Source organism: Corvus hawaiiensis, chromosome 10 (assembly GCF_020740725.1).
Source record: "Corvus hawaiiensis isolate bCorHaw1 chromosome 10, bCorHaw1.pri.cur, whole genome shotgun sequence".
Taxonomy (NCBI): domain Eukaryota; kingdom Metazoa; phylum Chordata; class Aves; order Passeriformes; family Corvidae; genus Corvus; species Corvus hawaiiensis.
The window spans coordinates 2,435,336-2,452,393 of NC_063222.1; the positions used below are offsets into that span (position 1 = coordinate 2,435,336).

Consider the following 17,058-nt stretch of genomic DNA (forward strand, 5'->3'; position numbering starts at 1 on the left):
TCTCTCAGGCAGAGATTACGGAAATAAAAACTAAATATCTGTGTATTTTCTATTTCCAATCCAACTGCTGATACTGGTTAGGAGATCTCTGGGAACTGCCCTGTGTCACCTTGGTCAGTTAGTCCCGACACCCACAGTTTTTTGTTCACACATAAATATCTGAGCCTTCACAGTGTTATAAAAATAAAGAGCTTGGTCTGTGGGTGAATCAGTTCATTTCTGGACAACACGTCCCTTCAATCACATGGACTACTTTTGTATTATCACAAGGACAACAGGAAAACGCTGTAAAATTTTAGCAAACCTTTCATTTTAAAAACAAGTGGGAGGATAGTGACTAAGCTGTACAGGAAAAGGGTGCTTGGTCCCAGTAGATTACAGGCTTAAGCAACATAATTTCTAACATCAAAATTATCCCCTTGCTATTTTGGAGTAACTCACCTTAATTTGGTTTTCCTTCTGTTTTTCCTCTTCCTTGAGACATTTTCTCTAAGACCCTGCCTTTACCAGGAAGGAAATGTGTCACCCCACAGCATCTTAGGAAAAGGTTTAACAGTGTCCTGTGGTGGTTGTACGCTGAGAGGACAAGGAAACTGGTGTTACGTGCAACAGGTGCAGGCAGGAAATGAGGGGTTTAAAACTTACTGTGTTCTGCAACGTGACGTCCTGTAGCTGGCAACTTCAACCATTTTTGACAGCTGGGTCTCCATGGAAATAAATACAAAAAGACTCCAGCTATTTTAAGAAAATAAAGGATGCCGGAAGGTTATTGATGGATAATACATCTGGGGGAAATCAGTTCATTTTTTGACAGTTCATACCCTTCAGTTCATATCTTTTGCTCATACTGCCTGTACCAACTTAACTGGACAACAGCAGAGAGGGCAGAGCAGTGTGCCTGGATTGGCAAGAGGGTCTCAGGCTCAGGAATGTCAGAGAAAGTAGCAGCTTGTGTTCAGTTCTGCTTTCATTCGGTTCAAGACATGGGCAGTAAAACCAGCAGATATCATCTTAGAGGCTTTGTGACAGAAAGTAAATAAAACCATCAGAAGCTCTAGACTTTTTTGTTAAATTCTATTTTCAGATATTCACATCTGCTCCAAGCTCCCACAGCTGCTGTTACCACTTCTACCATCCCAAGGCACACCTGCTCTGGCCACAGAGACAAGTACTGTGTAGTGTCTCACCACTTGTCCCACTTCTCCTCCACTCCATGTCTAAGCTGTTCACCTGAGAAGTCTCTCATCCACAGAGGCTTCAGAAAGCTCTTTACAGAGCCTTCTTTTGAACACTGTCCACTTGCACAAAGCCTGGTATTTGCCATCATTCCATCAGACTGTCTTTGGAACCCCAAGTGGGTAGGCAGTCCATTTTTAGCATAGGAATAGGAATGTATTTTTTTTTCTGCTGGAAGCTTGGCAGAGAGCTGCTCTTCTCCCCCAGCGACACGCCTTTCTAAAGGACAGGCCAAATCAAGTACCTGGATAGATGTTTCTGCCTTAGCAAGTCCAGTGTTCTCAAACTCTGTTCATCTGCAAATCTGTGCAGTATTTAAGCAGCATTCCCAATTAGGAGAATGTTTACACAGAAAGCTATATTTGTTTTATATCCAGCTTTTTGTTTCTAAACTTTGGGGAATATACTTTATTTTTTACGGTTTAGGAAGTCAGGGATAAAAACAAAAAATCTGAGTTTGTCTCACTGTTGAGAAGTTAATTTTTTTTTATAGAAAGCTCATCCCATTTCCATCTCCACACATATAGGAACACAGCCCAGAATTACTGGGAACTGATCTAACTCTCTGTATTGGACAGAAAGCTCACCTGCTCCAGGGAGGTTTTACTCGGTGGCCACACAAGTTCTTCTGCAATCTGGAAAAGCGAAATGCTCCCCAGGGCCAGGGAGATACCACAGCCACTGAGCTATGGCGATTACACAGAGAGGGTTCTGGTGAGTAAAGCAAGAGGAATGTAAGCTCATGGTCTCTCTTGCTGATCTGTAGGTTAGAGAGCCAGGTGCTTCAGTAATGATGCTTTGAAACTCCAACCTGCATGGCACAAAATCATCTCCTTAAAGGTTTCTTCCTACAGGTTGTCCTCTTCCACCCATTCTCACAAGCCTGTGCTTGGCCTCTTCTGCTCCACTAAAATTACTGTACCTTTTCTACACTCACACAATTAGCAACTGTACCTGCTAACAGGTGCTGTAGTTTTCAAATCAGCTGTATCCACAAAAGGTCTGTGCAGACAGAGAAATTCACTCTCAGTCGTCTTCCCTGCCCTCCTTGGTGCCTTTGGTGTTTTCTCTGGGCAGGGACTACTGTCACTGAGCAAGCTGGTGTAACACCCACCTAAAGCTGAATCATGTGACAGGCAGCTCTGAATTTTTGATAAAGAATGACCAGAAATATGACGATTTTATTATTTTTTAAGTACTCAACATGGAAACAATAGCAGTGATTAAGTCACAGCAGGCTTAGCCTAATAGTAATCACAGCATTAATACTTAACACGAATATAACAGAAATGACAAGTGTGTTAACATTATTCATTCTCAGTCAATGAACAAAAGTGTATAGTAAGGTCAGCATTAATCTATTAAGAATGCTCCAGAACCAGCTGGCCAGTGTCCTCCAAAGCAGAGTGCTTGCTGCCAGGCAGGCTGCGGTGCTGCTGTCTGCCCCTTCAGGCAGCTGTAGTCCTGGGCTGCCATGGGCCCTGCCTCTTCCCCCGTTTCTGCCTGTGGTTCTGGTGTTTCCCTCTGTTTGTTGGGGTATCAAAGCAGGGCCTGCTCGAAGGAAAAAGAGCCACAGTGCCATGGGCTGGCCCTCATATGCTGTGTCCCCTGGGTGGTGCAGGGATGCAGCTCTGAGCTCCAGGCAAGGCTGGCTCCACTGAAAGTGTGGCCTGCATCAGTATCTGCTATTTAGACTCTTTCCCCACCCTCCCTGACCTCCTTGCTGCATGGATAGGACATGCTTTTGGAGCTGTACCGCTTTTAAGATGCTTTCTTTTACATATCACTCTTTAATAGGAATCCTGTAACACAAAATAGAAATCTTGCTTTTGTAGGAAAGGGCTTCTTTCAATCCACCCCTTCCATCTCCTAGTCCTTGTACCGTACCATCCTCTTTTCCAAAACATTTACTAATGCATGTACTTGGCCACCCGCCTCTTAATGGACGTACCAAAGTGACACTCAAAAGAATAACTTGCATTTGGTATTGTGGTCCTGGCCCCTCTTGGTCAGAGCAAAATAGGATAAACTCAGCTAGAACATTTTCATAATCACAGGGAGGGCTGCACCCTCAAAAATAAAATTCCTCTGTCTTTTTTAGAACCAGACCAGGGGACATCAGTGTGAACAAAGCAGTAGTCTCCATCATTCTTCCCATCAGGATTCTTCCTAGGGTACCACCAGCTGCTGTGTCTTGTTCACTATAGAGACAAGAGAAGACATCAGCTTGTATATTGTCAATTCTACAAGTTTTGAGTTTCCATCTCAATGGAGATGAAAAAAAAAAATCCTACAGCTTGCTCAAGTGGGCTTTTTCTCCCAAACCCACTTACTAAGGCCCCCCTTACTCCTTCTCATATAGCTCATGATGTTCTGTTGAAAAAAACCCAAAAAACAACACAAAACCAAACCACAACAAATAAACCCACCAGCCCAGGAAAGTATATGCCTGACTATTTCTGTAGAGGGTTCAGTAATGTTTTTAGACACACTGTTCTAAGTTGAGAAGTGTTTACCACTAACTACCAACTACTTTTAATCATCTTTTTATTACTTACAGCAAAGCAAATCCATTGCTCAATACTATGGATTTGTGCTATCAGGCCAGGATTGGCCACTCTTAGGAACAGCACAGTATGCCCAAAACAAGACATAGCAAGGTACTGACTATTTGCATTCCTCTTGTGACCACCAGGCTTAAACAGTCCAGAAGAAGGTAAAAATTCCTGCAAAGCTAAGGCCATAGTTTCACAACATGCCATCCTTGCAGCAATACTGCTTTAGGATATTCCCTGGCACCCCCTGCTCTGCAGGCCCTGTAGGTTTGTGGGACAGCACTGAGCTTGGATAGGAACCATGGAGTGAGGACTTAGTGACTAAGTCAGTACTACTCCAGTCACAGTGACATCACAGCCCAAGACAACTTCCACCCCACTTCATTCCCCCGAGTAACACACCGGTGTAGTTGTCCTGCTGACCGGGCCCTCCTCCGTCCGGTGCTTCCCGGAGTGCGGCAGCTCTGAACTGTCCCGATAGTCCCGGCCTTTGGAGTTCTGCATGTCCAGCACCGCCCGGCTCTTGGAGGGAAGGGGCGGCTTGTTCTGCTGTCCCTGGATGCTCAGGCTGACTTCAGCCCTCGATGGCTTCACGATTTTTTTGAGCGGTGCTGAGTTTTCCAATGGTGTTGTCATCTTTGGTTTCCCTTGACTCTTTTCCCCTGTATTCTTTTCTTCTGCTTGGCAGGGGGAGGTGTAGGACCGGAATCGCTGTGTGGGCACCAGGAAAGGTGGCGATGGCTGTTTGCCAGAGGTCTTGCTGCACTCGGGCTCCTGTGGCTTTGTGAGATGATAGCTCTGCTCAGGCAGTGGCGGCTGCTCCTTCCGCAAGGCCTTGGGGTATTCCTGCTCTTTCTTGGGGGCCACCTTGCCCTTGGAGCCCATGGAGCCATACAGTGGGTTCTCGAACATCTCTGGCCTTTGCTGCCCCTCCTCCTGCAGCACAGGCTCTGCCGTGGATTTCCCCACGTCAGGTGGCCTACAGTAATGGAAGTAAGGTGAAAAGAAGACTTGTGAAGAGAAGGCAAGAGAGTCACTGACTGATTGAGGGAGAACATGAATAGCAAATGAGTGTGAGCAAATTGAACTGACTGCCTAAAGGGGCAACAGGAAAACAATTAAAACTCTGGGAGAGAGAACAGAAGTGTGCATTGTTTTTACTTTGTTCAATCATTAGTAACATGACAGCAGAGCAGATATGCATAGCATTGTGTAAACTCCCTGCTAGACTACAGTTCTGTCAAAGTGATGTTTGGCTTCTTTTTAAACACAGATAAACTACTGAGCTGAACTGTGCCAGGTCCTTTGATGACTCTGCAACACACACAAATCTGAATTTGAATATTAATAAGAATCTTCAGATCTGGCAGAGAGGATGGAAATGGTTGTCTAGAGGCTTAAAGTAAGAGCTCACATCATACTGTGGCATTTTACAACTAGGTCAATCTCCTCTTGCTACCAATGCAGCATGGTATTCCTAAGGAAGGGATAAATCTCCTTAATGCACCCAAATGCACAGTGTAAGAGTAATAGCACTGCTGTAGGGTGAGAGAATCCATGTGCATTCCCAGCAGAGCCCTTTGAGCTGCAGCTCAGCCTGAAACGACAGCACAGCTGTACAATGGGACACAGCAGGTCCTGTGGGTTTGGGTCACTCGACCTGATTTGGCCAGGCTTTCACCTGGAAAGTACTTAAAAAATCAGCCACAGTATCACTGAGCAGAGTGGAATAGAGGTCAGTGGCACATGTCCTTTGGGTGTCTTCAAATGAGTTGTGTTCCTTGCCTCAAGCTCTTCTCTGGCAGTCTGTGCATGCGGGAGCAGAGAGCTGAGCCATGATGGAGCACTGTCAGGTACAGAACAGGCCCAAGCAGTGCTGGCAGCTCTGACTACTGCAAGTTCTGACTTCCAGAGTGCCACATCCGTTTACCAGGGAGCTCTAGCCCAGCTCAGAGAGCAACTGTCTCTTGACTGTGAAGAGATCTGCAACAAGGACACAGATTGCACACGTGCACTGGGGTGAAGTAGCCTCATCACCTCACTAAGCTGGGAAGGGATGGGATACTTTCAGTTGCCAGATGGAAATTCTGCATCAAGGCTTGTGATAGAGGCAGCACGTGGAGTCTAGCTTCTGCAGCAAGCTGGACATTTGTACAGTGCAAGTAGAAATTCAGTGAAAGTACTTCACATATAACACAGGAAGGACCTCTCCTTCCCATCCAGGGGAAGGATCTATGCCACACTCCCCCCTTTTCTTCTTTGTTATTACAGTCAACTTTGTAATTTTCTCCTTCTCTTCTCTTGGTAGAGAATTAAACCTACATGTATCAGGCTGAGACAACCGGGGTTGTTCAGTCTGGAGAAGACTCCAAGGAGTCTTCACTACAGCCTTCCAGTGCCTAAAGAGGACTTTTACACAAAGGATGGAGAGTGCAGATAGTGACAGGACAAGGGGAAACAGTTTTAAAATAGAAGAGGAGAGATTTAGCTTAGCTGTTAGGAAGAAGGGTGCTGAGGCCCTGGCTGCCCCATCCCTGGAAGTGTCCAAGGCCAGGCTGGATGGGGCTTGGAGCAACCTGGGATAGTGGAGAGTGTCCCTGCCCATCATAGAGGGTGGAATGAGATGAGCTTTAAGGTCCCTTCCAATCCAAACCATTCTAAGATTCCATTATTTAATTTTAAGTTTAACTCATGTATCTTTGGCTTTCCTTTCACAAAAGTCTGAGGAACTGCTACGCTGGTTTTCTTTGAGTATGTGATGCCTGCCCTTGTGACCTTCACTTATCTTTCTAATTCTAGAGATAAAATATGTAAAGAATATGCTGCACCTAGAACTCTCCAAACAGATAATGAAACAGTGACTGTGCAGAATGACAGGAGAGAGGGGTCCAGTCCCAGTGCAAAACTCAAACACTCACAGGTACTCTTGACTCCAACTACAAATGGTTCTGTTTGCTGTAGGCTGGAGGGATGGTTTCGGAGATAGAGGTGACAAGGAGGGTGATGTGGAGGATGACTGACTCTGCCCCATTAGGGAGGTGCTCTCTTTGGGCTGCTGCTCATAGTTCCAGAGGGAAGGTGGCTGCTCTGGTGAAGGTGTCTGCTTAAGCTGGCAGGTTGCAGAGGGCTGCTGAGAGAAGGCAGCCATGCCCAGGTAGTTGGGGTTGCTGATGTCTGTGGGGGTGGAGCTGCTCGAGAGAAGAAATATTGTTAGGGAGGTACATGCACAAATACATTTGGGGTTTTTGTCTCCCTGCCAGCTACAAAGGAGTTAGTTCCCACTGACTGCTTAGATTCAATATCGTCTACTTTTTTTTTTAGCTTTTTTTTTGGTCACTATTGCTTCAGAATCAGGGAATAAGTGGGAGTCCTGTTAGTGCCTCACTCCCCTGGGTCACTGGAGAGGAAGCAGCTGGGTCAAGACCACCTCCCTCACCCCCAAAATAGTTCCTGTGGCTGTGGCAGATGCTTCCCTTTCCAGGCTGCAGAGAGCACTCAGCTTCTGCAGCCACATACAGGGACTGTTGTGGGTTTCTGGGCCCAGCCAGAAGCTGCCTGCAAGGAAAAGCCCCAGTGAAAACAGGTGAAAGGACAGCCTTACCCAGACTCATCCTTGGGAAGGAAAAGCCAGGCAGTTTGAGCATAGCTTCCCACCCCAAGCTGTCAGAGGTAGGGCGGCAAGGTTACCGTAAAATATCCTCCTTTCCCAGGCTGTCTGGAGAAGGGACAGCACTCCCCCAGTGGCGAGCGATGGCTGCTGCCTCTCTGGCCATCAGATGAGTAGATTTTGACTTTCTGTTGGAAATGAAAGGGCCTTTTTAAAGTGGGTGCAGGGACCCGGTCTGGCTAATGCATTCTCAACTTTTGAAGCTTTGGGCACAGGAGCATTGACCAGTCCTGACCACAGAGCCACAAAGCAGCTTCCCAGTGCTCAGCACACCTGTTGACACTGCTCCCACAGCAAGCCCTGCTTTGCATTTATGGGGCCAACCATTTTCCTGGAACTGACTTACCCACTTGTCCTTTACCTGTTAGTCTGATCCCAGTCTTTGTTAGGCTCTAAATTGCTGATGTTCTTTGGTTTCTGACCAGTGGTTTCATCACGTTCAATCTTGACAAAATCTGAAGGAAAGAAGGGGCACACACAGCTCCAGAGTCTGCCTGCCCAAGTTTTCTGTGTTCCCATGTGCATTAAGGCATCTCTCTTTGTCCGTCAGAGTGATGGACAGTTTTAAACTGTTGTTGCTGTTATGTTTTCAACTGCCCACTACACACATCATGTCTTGTTGACAGAGGAAGAAATGTGTATCATCTTGAAATACAAAGGTCATGACCCATATAAACAGCCACATACAGCCATTTTACCATCGAGAATAATTGTAAATGTCATGAGGCTGCTTCTGTACTCTGAGAACAACAGATAGCAAGGTGAAGAAAGCAAAGTTTGTGATCTTCTAGCTACAGAACTGCTCATTGAGAGCCTCTTTGCAGCTGCTCCCTGGGATGACTGGAGCAGGGAGAGCTTATCATGGAGTGTGTCATGTCACAAGTGGAAGTATCCCCATTCAATAAAACCAGCGCTGGTGACAGACAGGGGGCTCTCTCAGTCTGCTGAATTTACTTGAATAATGAAAAACCCCAAGGAATCCAATTGTTCTGTGTTCCTGAAAGAGTACAGGTATGCTCCTGAGAGCTAACCATACTCACACCTCCTTGCACTCAGCATCAAAAGCACTTGCCTCTCTCTGACTACAGGCAGTGCAGAAGTAATTTTCAATTCCTTGACAGCTACCAGAACTCTTTTGAGGTGAGTATTCTCTAGCATGAGCATTGCAGAGATGATGACATTCCTTACCATACAGTTTCTCTCTCTGTTTTCCTTGTGATGTTTGTAACTTGATTTCACCTTGGAAGACACCCGTTTTCTCTCCATGGTGTGTGAGCACAGTATGGATAGGAGCTAAGGATTCTGTTGCTTCTATTCGCAAGGCAATGCAGCCTTCCCCTAAAAGATAACAGGAAGACAATGAGGCTGGGACTGAGAAACTAAGCACTGAAATATTTTGTGTCATCTACTACCACTGCACTGACAGGTCTGTGATTACTGGAGAGAATCTGCTTTGGATCACAGTAAGGAGTTTAGTATCTCCGGAGAAATTAGGGGCATTTATTTCACTTCACGTATGTGTGAAAGATTTGGGCATTGACGATACCTGTGGGTGACTTCAGGATTCTGAGCTTCCACTCCTGGTAAGGAAAACATGAGCCTATGGCTGCTATTGCTTTTAATGGGATTTAGGGAAAGAGCCTTCTGTGGACAAGGACTGCAGTCTCTGGCTGGTGAGAATCTGGGAGCCACCAGCATAGCCAAATACTTTTCTGTAGCCAGAAGAAATGCCTCAAGTAAGTGCAAGTGCAACAGGATTTGTATGTTCTGAATAAGCACATTTACACATGCTAACTCCTGATTTAGTTCCTGTAAAGGACTTTCTCTTTAAGCCACTGCTCTTTCAGAGCTGGTAAAGCTCACACAGGTTGTTGCTTTGAGTTCATATTCCTCTAATCATAATTACTTTACAAAATATTGCCCACAGTGTATTTCTGTGTATGTTGAGTTCTAAATCATAGCTGTTCAGTCTATAGGAGTTACTTCTGTTCTCTGCCACTCTTTCAGTGGTTTGGAGAACCTAAGTGGATTTTGACTCATCCAGAACTTTAGAGCTAAGCACTTACCATAAGATTCATCACTGTCTGATGACTTAATGCTGATCAGGATATGCTGATCCAGTAGGTATTCTGGGTCTGAAATAATTGGAGTCAGCTGCAAAGACAAGTTAAGGTGGGTCAATACAATATATGGTTGACAGGAGCACACTTCTCCCTGGAACTCAGTCCCAAATGAGGAAATCTCTGCTGGATAAACCCATGAGAGTATCATGTCACCTCCAGGATCAGCCTCTGATAATGTCTGGTTATCTGTGGTGAAAGGCTGCATGCTTTGAGTCCCAGCACAGGAGATGGAATGCTGCAAATCTGACACTCACAGGGTGAGCTGCAATTTTCTCCTGTAGTCCAGGACTGAAAATTGCCTGAGGAGGAAGGCATCTGGACTCTGATTATAATCTGTTCCCAAAAATCTATCTGCTGTTGTTGCAATCACTTACTGTAGAGCCTTTCCCCAGTCTCTCAGTGTAAGGCACTCTTTCCAAAGTCAGCACTTCTGGGCTATTTAGAAGGGTATTGACATGCACATTTGCTCCAAATCCAGGAGCTCTTGTAGTTCTTCCAGCTCCCACCATGCCAAGAAATGAAGAACAGCTCTGATCTCAAGGACAGGACTTGAGTCTGACACTGACACACAGAACGCTACTTCTGGCCACTGATGTTCTTTTTAACACAGATAAAAAATACTCAATCAGCTTTTCTAAAATACACGAAAAGAAAGTTTTGTCTGACCAGGCAAAGAAACTCCAGGGCAGAGTTACTCTTTAAGATGTTTTATTTTCCATTTAAAACCAGAAAAAAAAAAACAAACCCGAAAAAAAAAACCAACCCAAAAAAAACAAAAAAAAAAAAACACAACAGGGCCCGCTTAAACCAGCATTATGTTCACTAAAAAGGTGAGAAAAAAAGTCGTGGTCCTGAATGGCATAATCACACCAGCAAAATTCTTGAGAGAGATGTAAGTACACTGGCATGAAAGTCCTTTCCTGCTTACAACATACTCTGTTTAGCCTAAGCCCATCCTGCATTCTTACAGTCCCTTTGAGTGTAAACAAGACCACAACAATGTTCCTGAAAATAGTATTTATGTAAGTAAAAGATCTAACATTGCTTATGGGATGAAAGTGGAAGCTTCTCTTCCATACAAATATGGAGGTATAGTCCCAGTTTACCTTTGGAAGTGCCTCGACGAACTTTACCACAAGCTCCCCTTCATTTCCATCCTCGTTTTCTCCTTCCTGGCTCTTTACAAAGCCTGCAAAGGGACAAGAAAGGAGTTTACCGGGAGAGAGACAGCAAGAACTGGGCTACAAGTCCTCTTCACTATGTCTCCAAAAAGCCTACAATTATTTTCCTACTTGGACGCAAATTTTAAAAGTATTAAGAAGCTTAAAGTCTGAGCTTTGGGTGAATGTTTACACAGTAAATTTGCAAGTGATTTTGCTGGAGCATTGTTAAATGGTTTTATTTTACAGTTAAACTTGGCACTGAGGAGCTCAGTGCATACATGGACCGGAGGATAAGAACATGACAGCTCTTCCTACGCCACTCAAGATAGCACACTTTTGAAATTCTAATTTAAGATTCGTAATACACTGTTTCCATAGAAATTTATGCAAATTTTGATACAGCCAAAAAATAATCTTTTATGGAACTGTCTTTGACACAGCGCTCTGACATGCGATAATGTGATGAAGCATCCACCAAAGGCTTGCTGTCCCACTTACAGGAGCAGTCCTGTGATGGGAAATTGCTTAAAAAAACCCACAGCCAAGGGCACGTAGGCTTGTGTTACATAAACAGCTGAGACTCAGCCCCACAGCATGGGGACAGGCAGTGAAACCAACAGCGCTGCGGGGTGCACAGTCCCACTTACAAAATCACATCACTAGCACTCATTTCCCTTTTAGCTGATCCTCTGACTTACTCTTTGTTAAACCAGGTTAATTCAATTATTTAAAATTATTTTTGTTAGCATAATGCAGATGCTTTATTTTGAAATCACCTGATCATTTGTAGCAGGCACAATAAGAAATTTAATCAATCATGTCTTTGCTATGTAGGCATTTTCTGTGTGATAAGAAAGAACAATATGTGTTTGCCATCAAGAAAGAAATTATCAGATTGACAAACAAGGTGGAAAAAATGTTGGAAAGCTACATGTCTAAGCATGGATTACAGCTACCTTGCCTGTGGGGTTTGGATTGTATTGCTGACAGTATAGAATGACTTGTAAACTACAGCAGAACTTTAGGACATCCCTTTTTTGGATTGGAACAAATGATCCACGCAGCTATTTTCTTAGATCAAAGCAAGAAGAAGGGGAACTAATCCAAACATGCAGAAAACTTTGACAGAAACAATAAAGATGGGCAAACCCATACTTTCTAAGCAGCTAGAGTGAAACTCAATGTAGAACTTGGTCTGGGACTTGGTCTTCAGAGTAGCGTAGCAGTGCAGGAACTCTATCTCCCCTTGGGAATCTGTGTATTTGGAGTCTAGGAAAGAGGAAGGGAAAATAATGGCACTTTCAGCAGGAGATAAAGAGAGGGCATTTTTGAGTGGACTCTTAAAGAATCAGAATTTCTCTCAGCATATACAAAGCACTGCATTTTGTATCCAAGGTGAAGATGGCACACATGCACCCAACCTGACTAACCGTTCTTGGAAACGAACTGTGAGGTGACTCCCACTTCAAAGGTGGCAAACACAGGACTGTGGTCACTTGTTGTGATGTCAGTGGTGCAGCCTGCCAGTGAGAAAGGGAGGATGGTTACTGCCCTGCTCCGAGGAGATCACTGCCACAGAAATATTATTCAGTAATTTTCCAGAAAACATAACAGTCTCTCTGGTAACTGTCTCTAGTCAAAAGTGTTTCTCTACATAAACTCATGTCAGTACACAGGAATGTATCTCTTTTGTCAGAATAAAGAAAGATTTGGTTAAGGGACATAATTTTACTGTATTGTTTTGCAGATGACTGTCAGTGTTAGATTCCTCCAGTACAAAAAGCCCTTACAGGTTACCTCTGCAGTATGCACTGCTAATTAAAGCTCTAGTATGGCAGGAAATCACACAAGAATACACTGGTGCTACTTCAGTGCTACAAAGCAACTCCTGGCCCAAGGTTAACAGTGAATGAAAAAGGCCTGATTGGACCTAAGCACACACTGAGTTCCAGCAAACCCAGTCATTCCAGAGGAGCCTGTCCAACCTCACACCTCAGCATCATGGGCTCTGTGATCAGATCAGCCTGCCTCATCCCTGAGAGACTTTCACAGCCCTGCTCCCAATGCATGCATAGGAAACCATGAACAGCATACTCAGATGCTCAGTCCTACGTATAGTCAATGACATTTCAGGAACTGGTATTTGAGTCTTTTTTTAAATAGGTTTTGTGGGCTTTTTCTCTTCCCTGCACTGCACTTTTGTGATGCTTCTCAGAGGAAAGGGAACAGGCTCTTCTGAAATATGATTGGATACAAGAGATGTGTTTGCAGCTCCAGTCTCTGCAGACCGGACTGTGCACACAGGGTCTGTCCTGCTGGCACTCACTGTCAGGAGTTCCTGGTAGTGACTGCACAGGAAAAATGGTGGTTGCTGCCAAGAAATAACTGGTGTAAAGTGATCCTACAGTATGGCCTAAAGTTGGACAGCTGCAACTGTCCAGGTGGTGTTCTGCATATAAAAGAAAAACAGAACGAATTCCCAACACTGTAAGGTTACAGGCAGAGATATTTTGGCTCCTCTCTGCCTGGTTTAACATCAGGTCCCTTTATGCTGAGTGCCTGGCAGTGCAGGGAGATCCTACAGACTGTGTTCTGAATAATTTCCGTTTCAGACTGGTTGCCTTGCTATCGACAATCTGTTCTCTACCCACCATAGGACTGACACACAACGTGCACCATGGGGTAGGATTTCCAGAGCACTCGATCACACCAGGATGGCAAATTGTACTTCATCTGCAAACCAAAAGAGAAGTAATGTCAAGAAGAATGGAAAGGACTAGTTCACAAAAGAACAGGAAATTCATTCACCCAAGCACCATATATTTGTATCAAGTCTTTTCATTGTGTTGACTCCTTCCAAAACACTACAAGGGCAGAAAACACTGAGATTGGTTTAGGTCACATTCTCCTGTAGGAGTTGCTGTCACAGCTTATGCCATATACCTCTGAAGGGAAATCAGTTTTCACCTACCCCTGTAGCTTTTTGCTTGGTGTAAGCGTACTTCTCCCGGGTGCCTCTCTCAAAGCGGTAGGTTGGAGCAAAAGTAATCTCTTCTTCCTCTAAAACAGGGAAAGAGCTCTGTTACAGCTTGGCCATTGGGAACCCTCACCTGGGTTGTGAGGTGCCCCGTACACCCTTCCCCGTGCTGGGGCTGGCAGGGAAAGCTGGTGGACATAGCAGAGGAACCTGCCAGCCAGTGCAGGATCTCACCGAACTGCAGGAACACCTTTTGGTCTCTTCTCTCGAGGAGAAGCTGGTCGAAAGCCAGCAGCTCTGGATACTGCTGCTGCCTGATCTTCTGGATAATATTCTCTGCTTCCTGCCAACAGGGAAACAGCAGAGGTGCAGATGATGCAAAACCTCCTTAAAAATACTCCCTTCACTGGTAAACTGGCAAGTGCTCCTGAACTGTTTGACAGAGCGGTACCCCCTGCCACTTCCCCACCCTTCCCTTCACTGAAAAGCCCCAGCCTTTGCTGTGTGGCTGAACATTTGTCTGTCAAAACAGGTATCAAAATGCCCACACATCCCCTACACAAGAACACACACACTCACAACCACGTGCACATCAACACCAAGCTTGGTGTTTTCTCCCGCGTACGGAAACCTATCCAGTATTTATGATGGCTCGCCTGTTCCTGAAGGCCTGTTTGAGCCATTCCAAGCTCACCAACCGGAGCAGAAAGGCAATCTCTAGACTGAGCCATTCAGGGACAGATGCTTGTTCACAGTGGGAAGGAGAGTTGGGAGGTTTGGGGAACCAAGGCTGCTTGAAGCAGCAAAGTGTGCCAGATGCCATTCCTGGGTCCATTAATCTTTGGAGAGGGCAAAGGGGATTTCCTTACTCTCCCTCAACTGAGGCCACACTCACGCCCTGGAGATCCCTTCTGTCTCCCCTCTTTTTGCCATGTTGCCCTAGATTGGAAGAAGAGAGCACTCCTATAGCAACAGAGTGTGCTGTCCCTGCAGGGCTTCCCGCAGCGTCCCGCACCGTCGGGGGCTGTTCCACACGGTAGTTCAAGTCTCCCAGCCAGAAAAGATGAGTAAAGCGATGAGTGATGTTAAATGGACTCAGTTTCTTATCTCCCAGTGTCAGGAAGCGCAGGATGTTCGTGTAGTTCTGGTTGCGTCTGTCAAGACAAGAAACATCTGCCTGACATCCTAAATTGCCATGTAATTTCCAAATGCCTGGGATGGCAGAGGCTGCAGCTTTACCAGGCAGGAACTGCTCCGGCTCAGCAGCTACATAGGAGCAGATCAGAAACTGAGAACTTGCCACCCCAGCAGACAGGCCCAGGGAATGTGCTCCTGAAGCCAATTCTGCTGCCTTCTGGGGCTGTGCTTTTCTGAGCTACATGTCCTAGAAACCCAGCATTAGATTGTTGCCTTCAGATTTCAGCAGCAAACACTTAACTAGATCTTGGCAGCTCTTCCAGGCCCTGGGGAAACCTTCCATAAAAGTTAACTCCATCAGTGGCAAAGACCCTGTGCGGAAATCCCACACCGTCTGTTTCCTGGACTGGGAAAGATGACAAGGCCAAAATCTTCATTTCAAGTCCTCTTCACTTTCAAAACCACTCCTTCCAACTGCTCCAGCTCCTCCCAGTGTGGGCGCAGATCTCCCACTGGTGTCAGGATCTTTGCCTTCCAGTCCTGTGCTGACCAGAACCTGCCTAATCCACGAACACTCATTTCACAGCTGGATATAGAGAGCTAGTCACCGTGGGGATATTCCCGTGCTACGCTTCCCTCCTGGTATTCCTGAGGGATATTTCTCAGCTGTGTCCTAGGGCTCGCAGCACTGCCCTCAGTGAGGAGGAAGACAGTCCCCTTCAGCACGTTATTTTGAGATGGGAAAAGCCTTCCCACATTTCTCCAAAACACTGTAAATCATGGAACTGTTTTCCTCATGCAGCGACGTTTTCATGACAGGTCATGCAAGTGTTGTGAGAGACTTTTACACTTGGCTCTGAAATAATTTTGCTGTCCATTTCCCCTGCACCCCTGTGGTATGGCCACATAGTATAAGCCCCTTGTTTAAATGCCCTCCCAGGAGACAATTTTTTTATGGTCATGAAAACATGCTTGTGCCTGTCTGGTGGGCCCTCCTTCCAAACATGACCCAGAGAATTTCACCCTGGCTCAACAGCCATTTTTGAGAGGGGAGGATGTATCTTACCTGTGTTTCTTTTCACTTCCTGAAGTCAAATGGCTGTTAACAAACCCAAAGGATGTTCCATTAAACATGAATGATACTCCCACTGCTCCTTTATTACCTGGCAAAAGGGAAGCCAAAAATTACAAAAAATCAATCCACCTCCAGGCTGAGCCTAGCAAAGGTAATAAAGCACCTAGCACATGTGAAGTGGAGGATGGAGAAGAGAAATTGACTTAATTGGCACAGAAAAAATTAGTGCATTCAGCACAGATTGTGGGAACAAATTTTTAAGGGTGCTAAAAAAATTAGTTGAAGGGAGAGAAGTGCAACTTCCTTGTGAAACCCAAGAACGAGCAATCCAATAGCCGGTCAAGTGTTTGCTGGGAATATAAATATACATATGTATACATATGTGTGTGTTAAGTATACACACAGGTAGATTTCCTCTCTTACAGGGTAAGATACAACCAGTGCTAGTGGGATATAACTTTAGTAGTGTCACAGAAACATTGCCCGAGGAGTGTCGTGGAAGAAGAGCTGTTCCATGTGAGCTGAGCAGATCACAGCTGTCTGGGCAGGACCTGCCCGTGCCTCACCCAGCGTGTTTGCGATGCCTGTCTTCACATTGGCTGTGCAGATGTGGCTGATGCGGTTCTCATGTTCTGGCTTGGCCAGGACAACAATCCTGATGTTCCAGAGGGTATGGATGGCTATCTGCAAGGATAGGAAGAGCAGAAGTTATATTTCTGCAAATACCTGCCAAGCTGCACTGTGGCTGCAGCCTTCCTGACTCCTTTGATAGCACTTCTACAGAAATTTTCTTCCTGTGCTCAGGATATGTTTTCAGTTGTTTTAATCAATGCTGGGTGGAAGGACCTCATTATTTGCTAGTCCTTTTTTCTAGTTAACCTTTGGATTATCTTGCTTGCACAAAATAGTTTCCCAATCATCATGAGAGTTAGAAGTCCTGTTTTCAGGAGAAGTCCATATTTCCAGATATGCTTAGATTTGTTTCTTGACATCACTGAAACCCAGGAATGTCCAAAGCTGGTCTTAATAAGGTTCAGTTTCTCTTATGACTCTGCCTGTGTACTGTTACATCCTACTTTGAAAGTGCAGTAGCCTAGGGCGAGATCTAGGCTACAATTGGCTCAG

General features: G+C 45.3%; 1 protein-coding gene across 4 annotated transcripts in view; it reads right to left on the reverse strand.

The window, feature by feature from the left end:
* Window positions 1–2,397: 2,397 nt before the first annotated feature.
* The window catches only part of INPP5D (inositol polyphosphate-5-phosphatase D), a 62,359-nt gene continuing 47,698 nt past the window's right edge, over window positions 2,398–17,058 (reverse strand). For 2 of the 4 annotated variants that reach the window (XM_048313825.1, XM_048313824.1), the window contains 15 exons: window positions 16,500–16,617; window positions 15,925–16,021; window positions 14,737–14,875; window positions 13,956–14,064; window positions 13,716–13,804; window positions 13,396–13,477; window positions 12,175–12,264; window positions 11,900–12,013; window positions 10,688–10,770; window positions 9,525–9,612; window positions 8,647–8,796; window positions 7,820–7,913; window positions 7,479–7,586; window positions 6,710–6,979; window positions 4,158–4,770 (listed from right to left, as the gene is read on the reverse strand). In XM_048313825.1, the coding sequence (XP_048169782.1) occupies window positions 4,173–4,770; window positions 6,710–6,979; window positions 7,479–7,586; window positions 7,820–7,913; window positions 8,647–8,796; window positions 9,525–9,612; window positions 10,688–10,770; window positions 11,900–12,013; window positions 12,175–12,264; window positions 13,396–13,477; window positions 13,716–13,804; window positions 13,956–14,064; window positions 14,737–14,875; window positions 15,925–16,021; window positions 16,500–16,617 (2,229 nt within the window). In that variant the 3' untranslated portion in view covers window positions 4,158–4,172. Of the gene's footprint in view, window positions 3,438–4,157; window positions 4,771–6,709; window positions 6,980–7,478; window positions 7,590–7,819; window positions 7,914–8,646; window positions 8,797–9,524; window positions 9,613–10,687; window positions 10,771–11,899; window positions 12,014–12,174; window positions 12,265–13,395; window positions 13,478–13,715; window positions 13,805–13,955; window positions 14,065–14,736; window positions 14,876–15,924; window positions 16,022–16,499; window positions 16,618–17,058 lie in introns of those variants that run through there. The other 2 variants (XM_048313826.1, XM_048313827.1) reach the window with 2 other exon arrangements.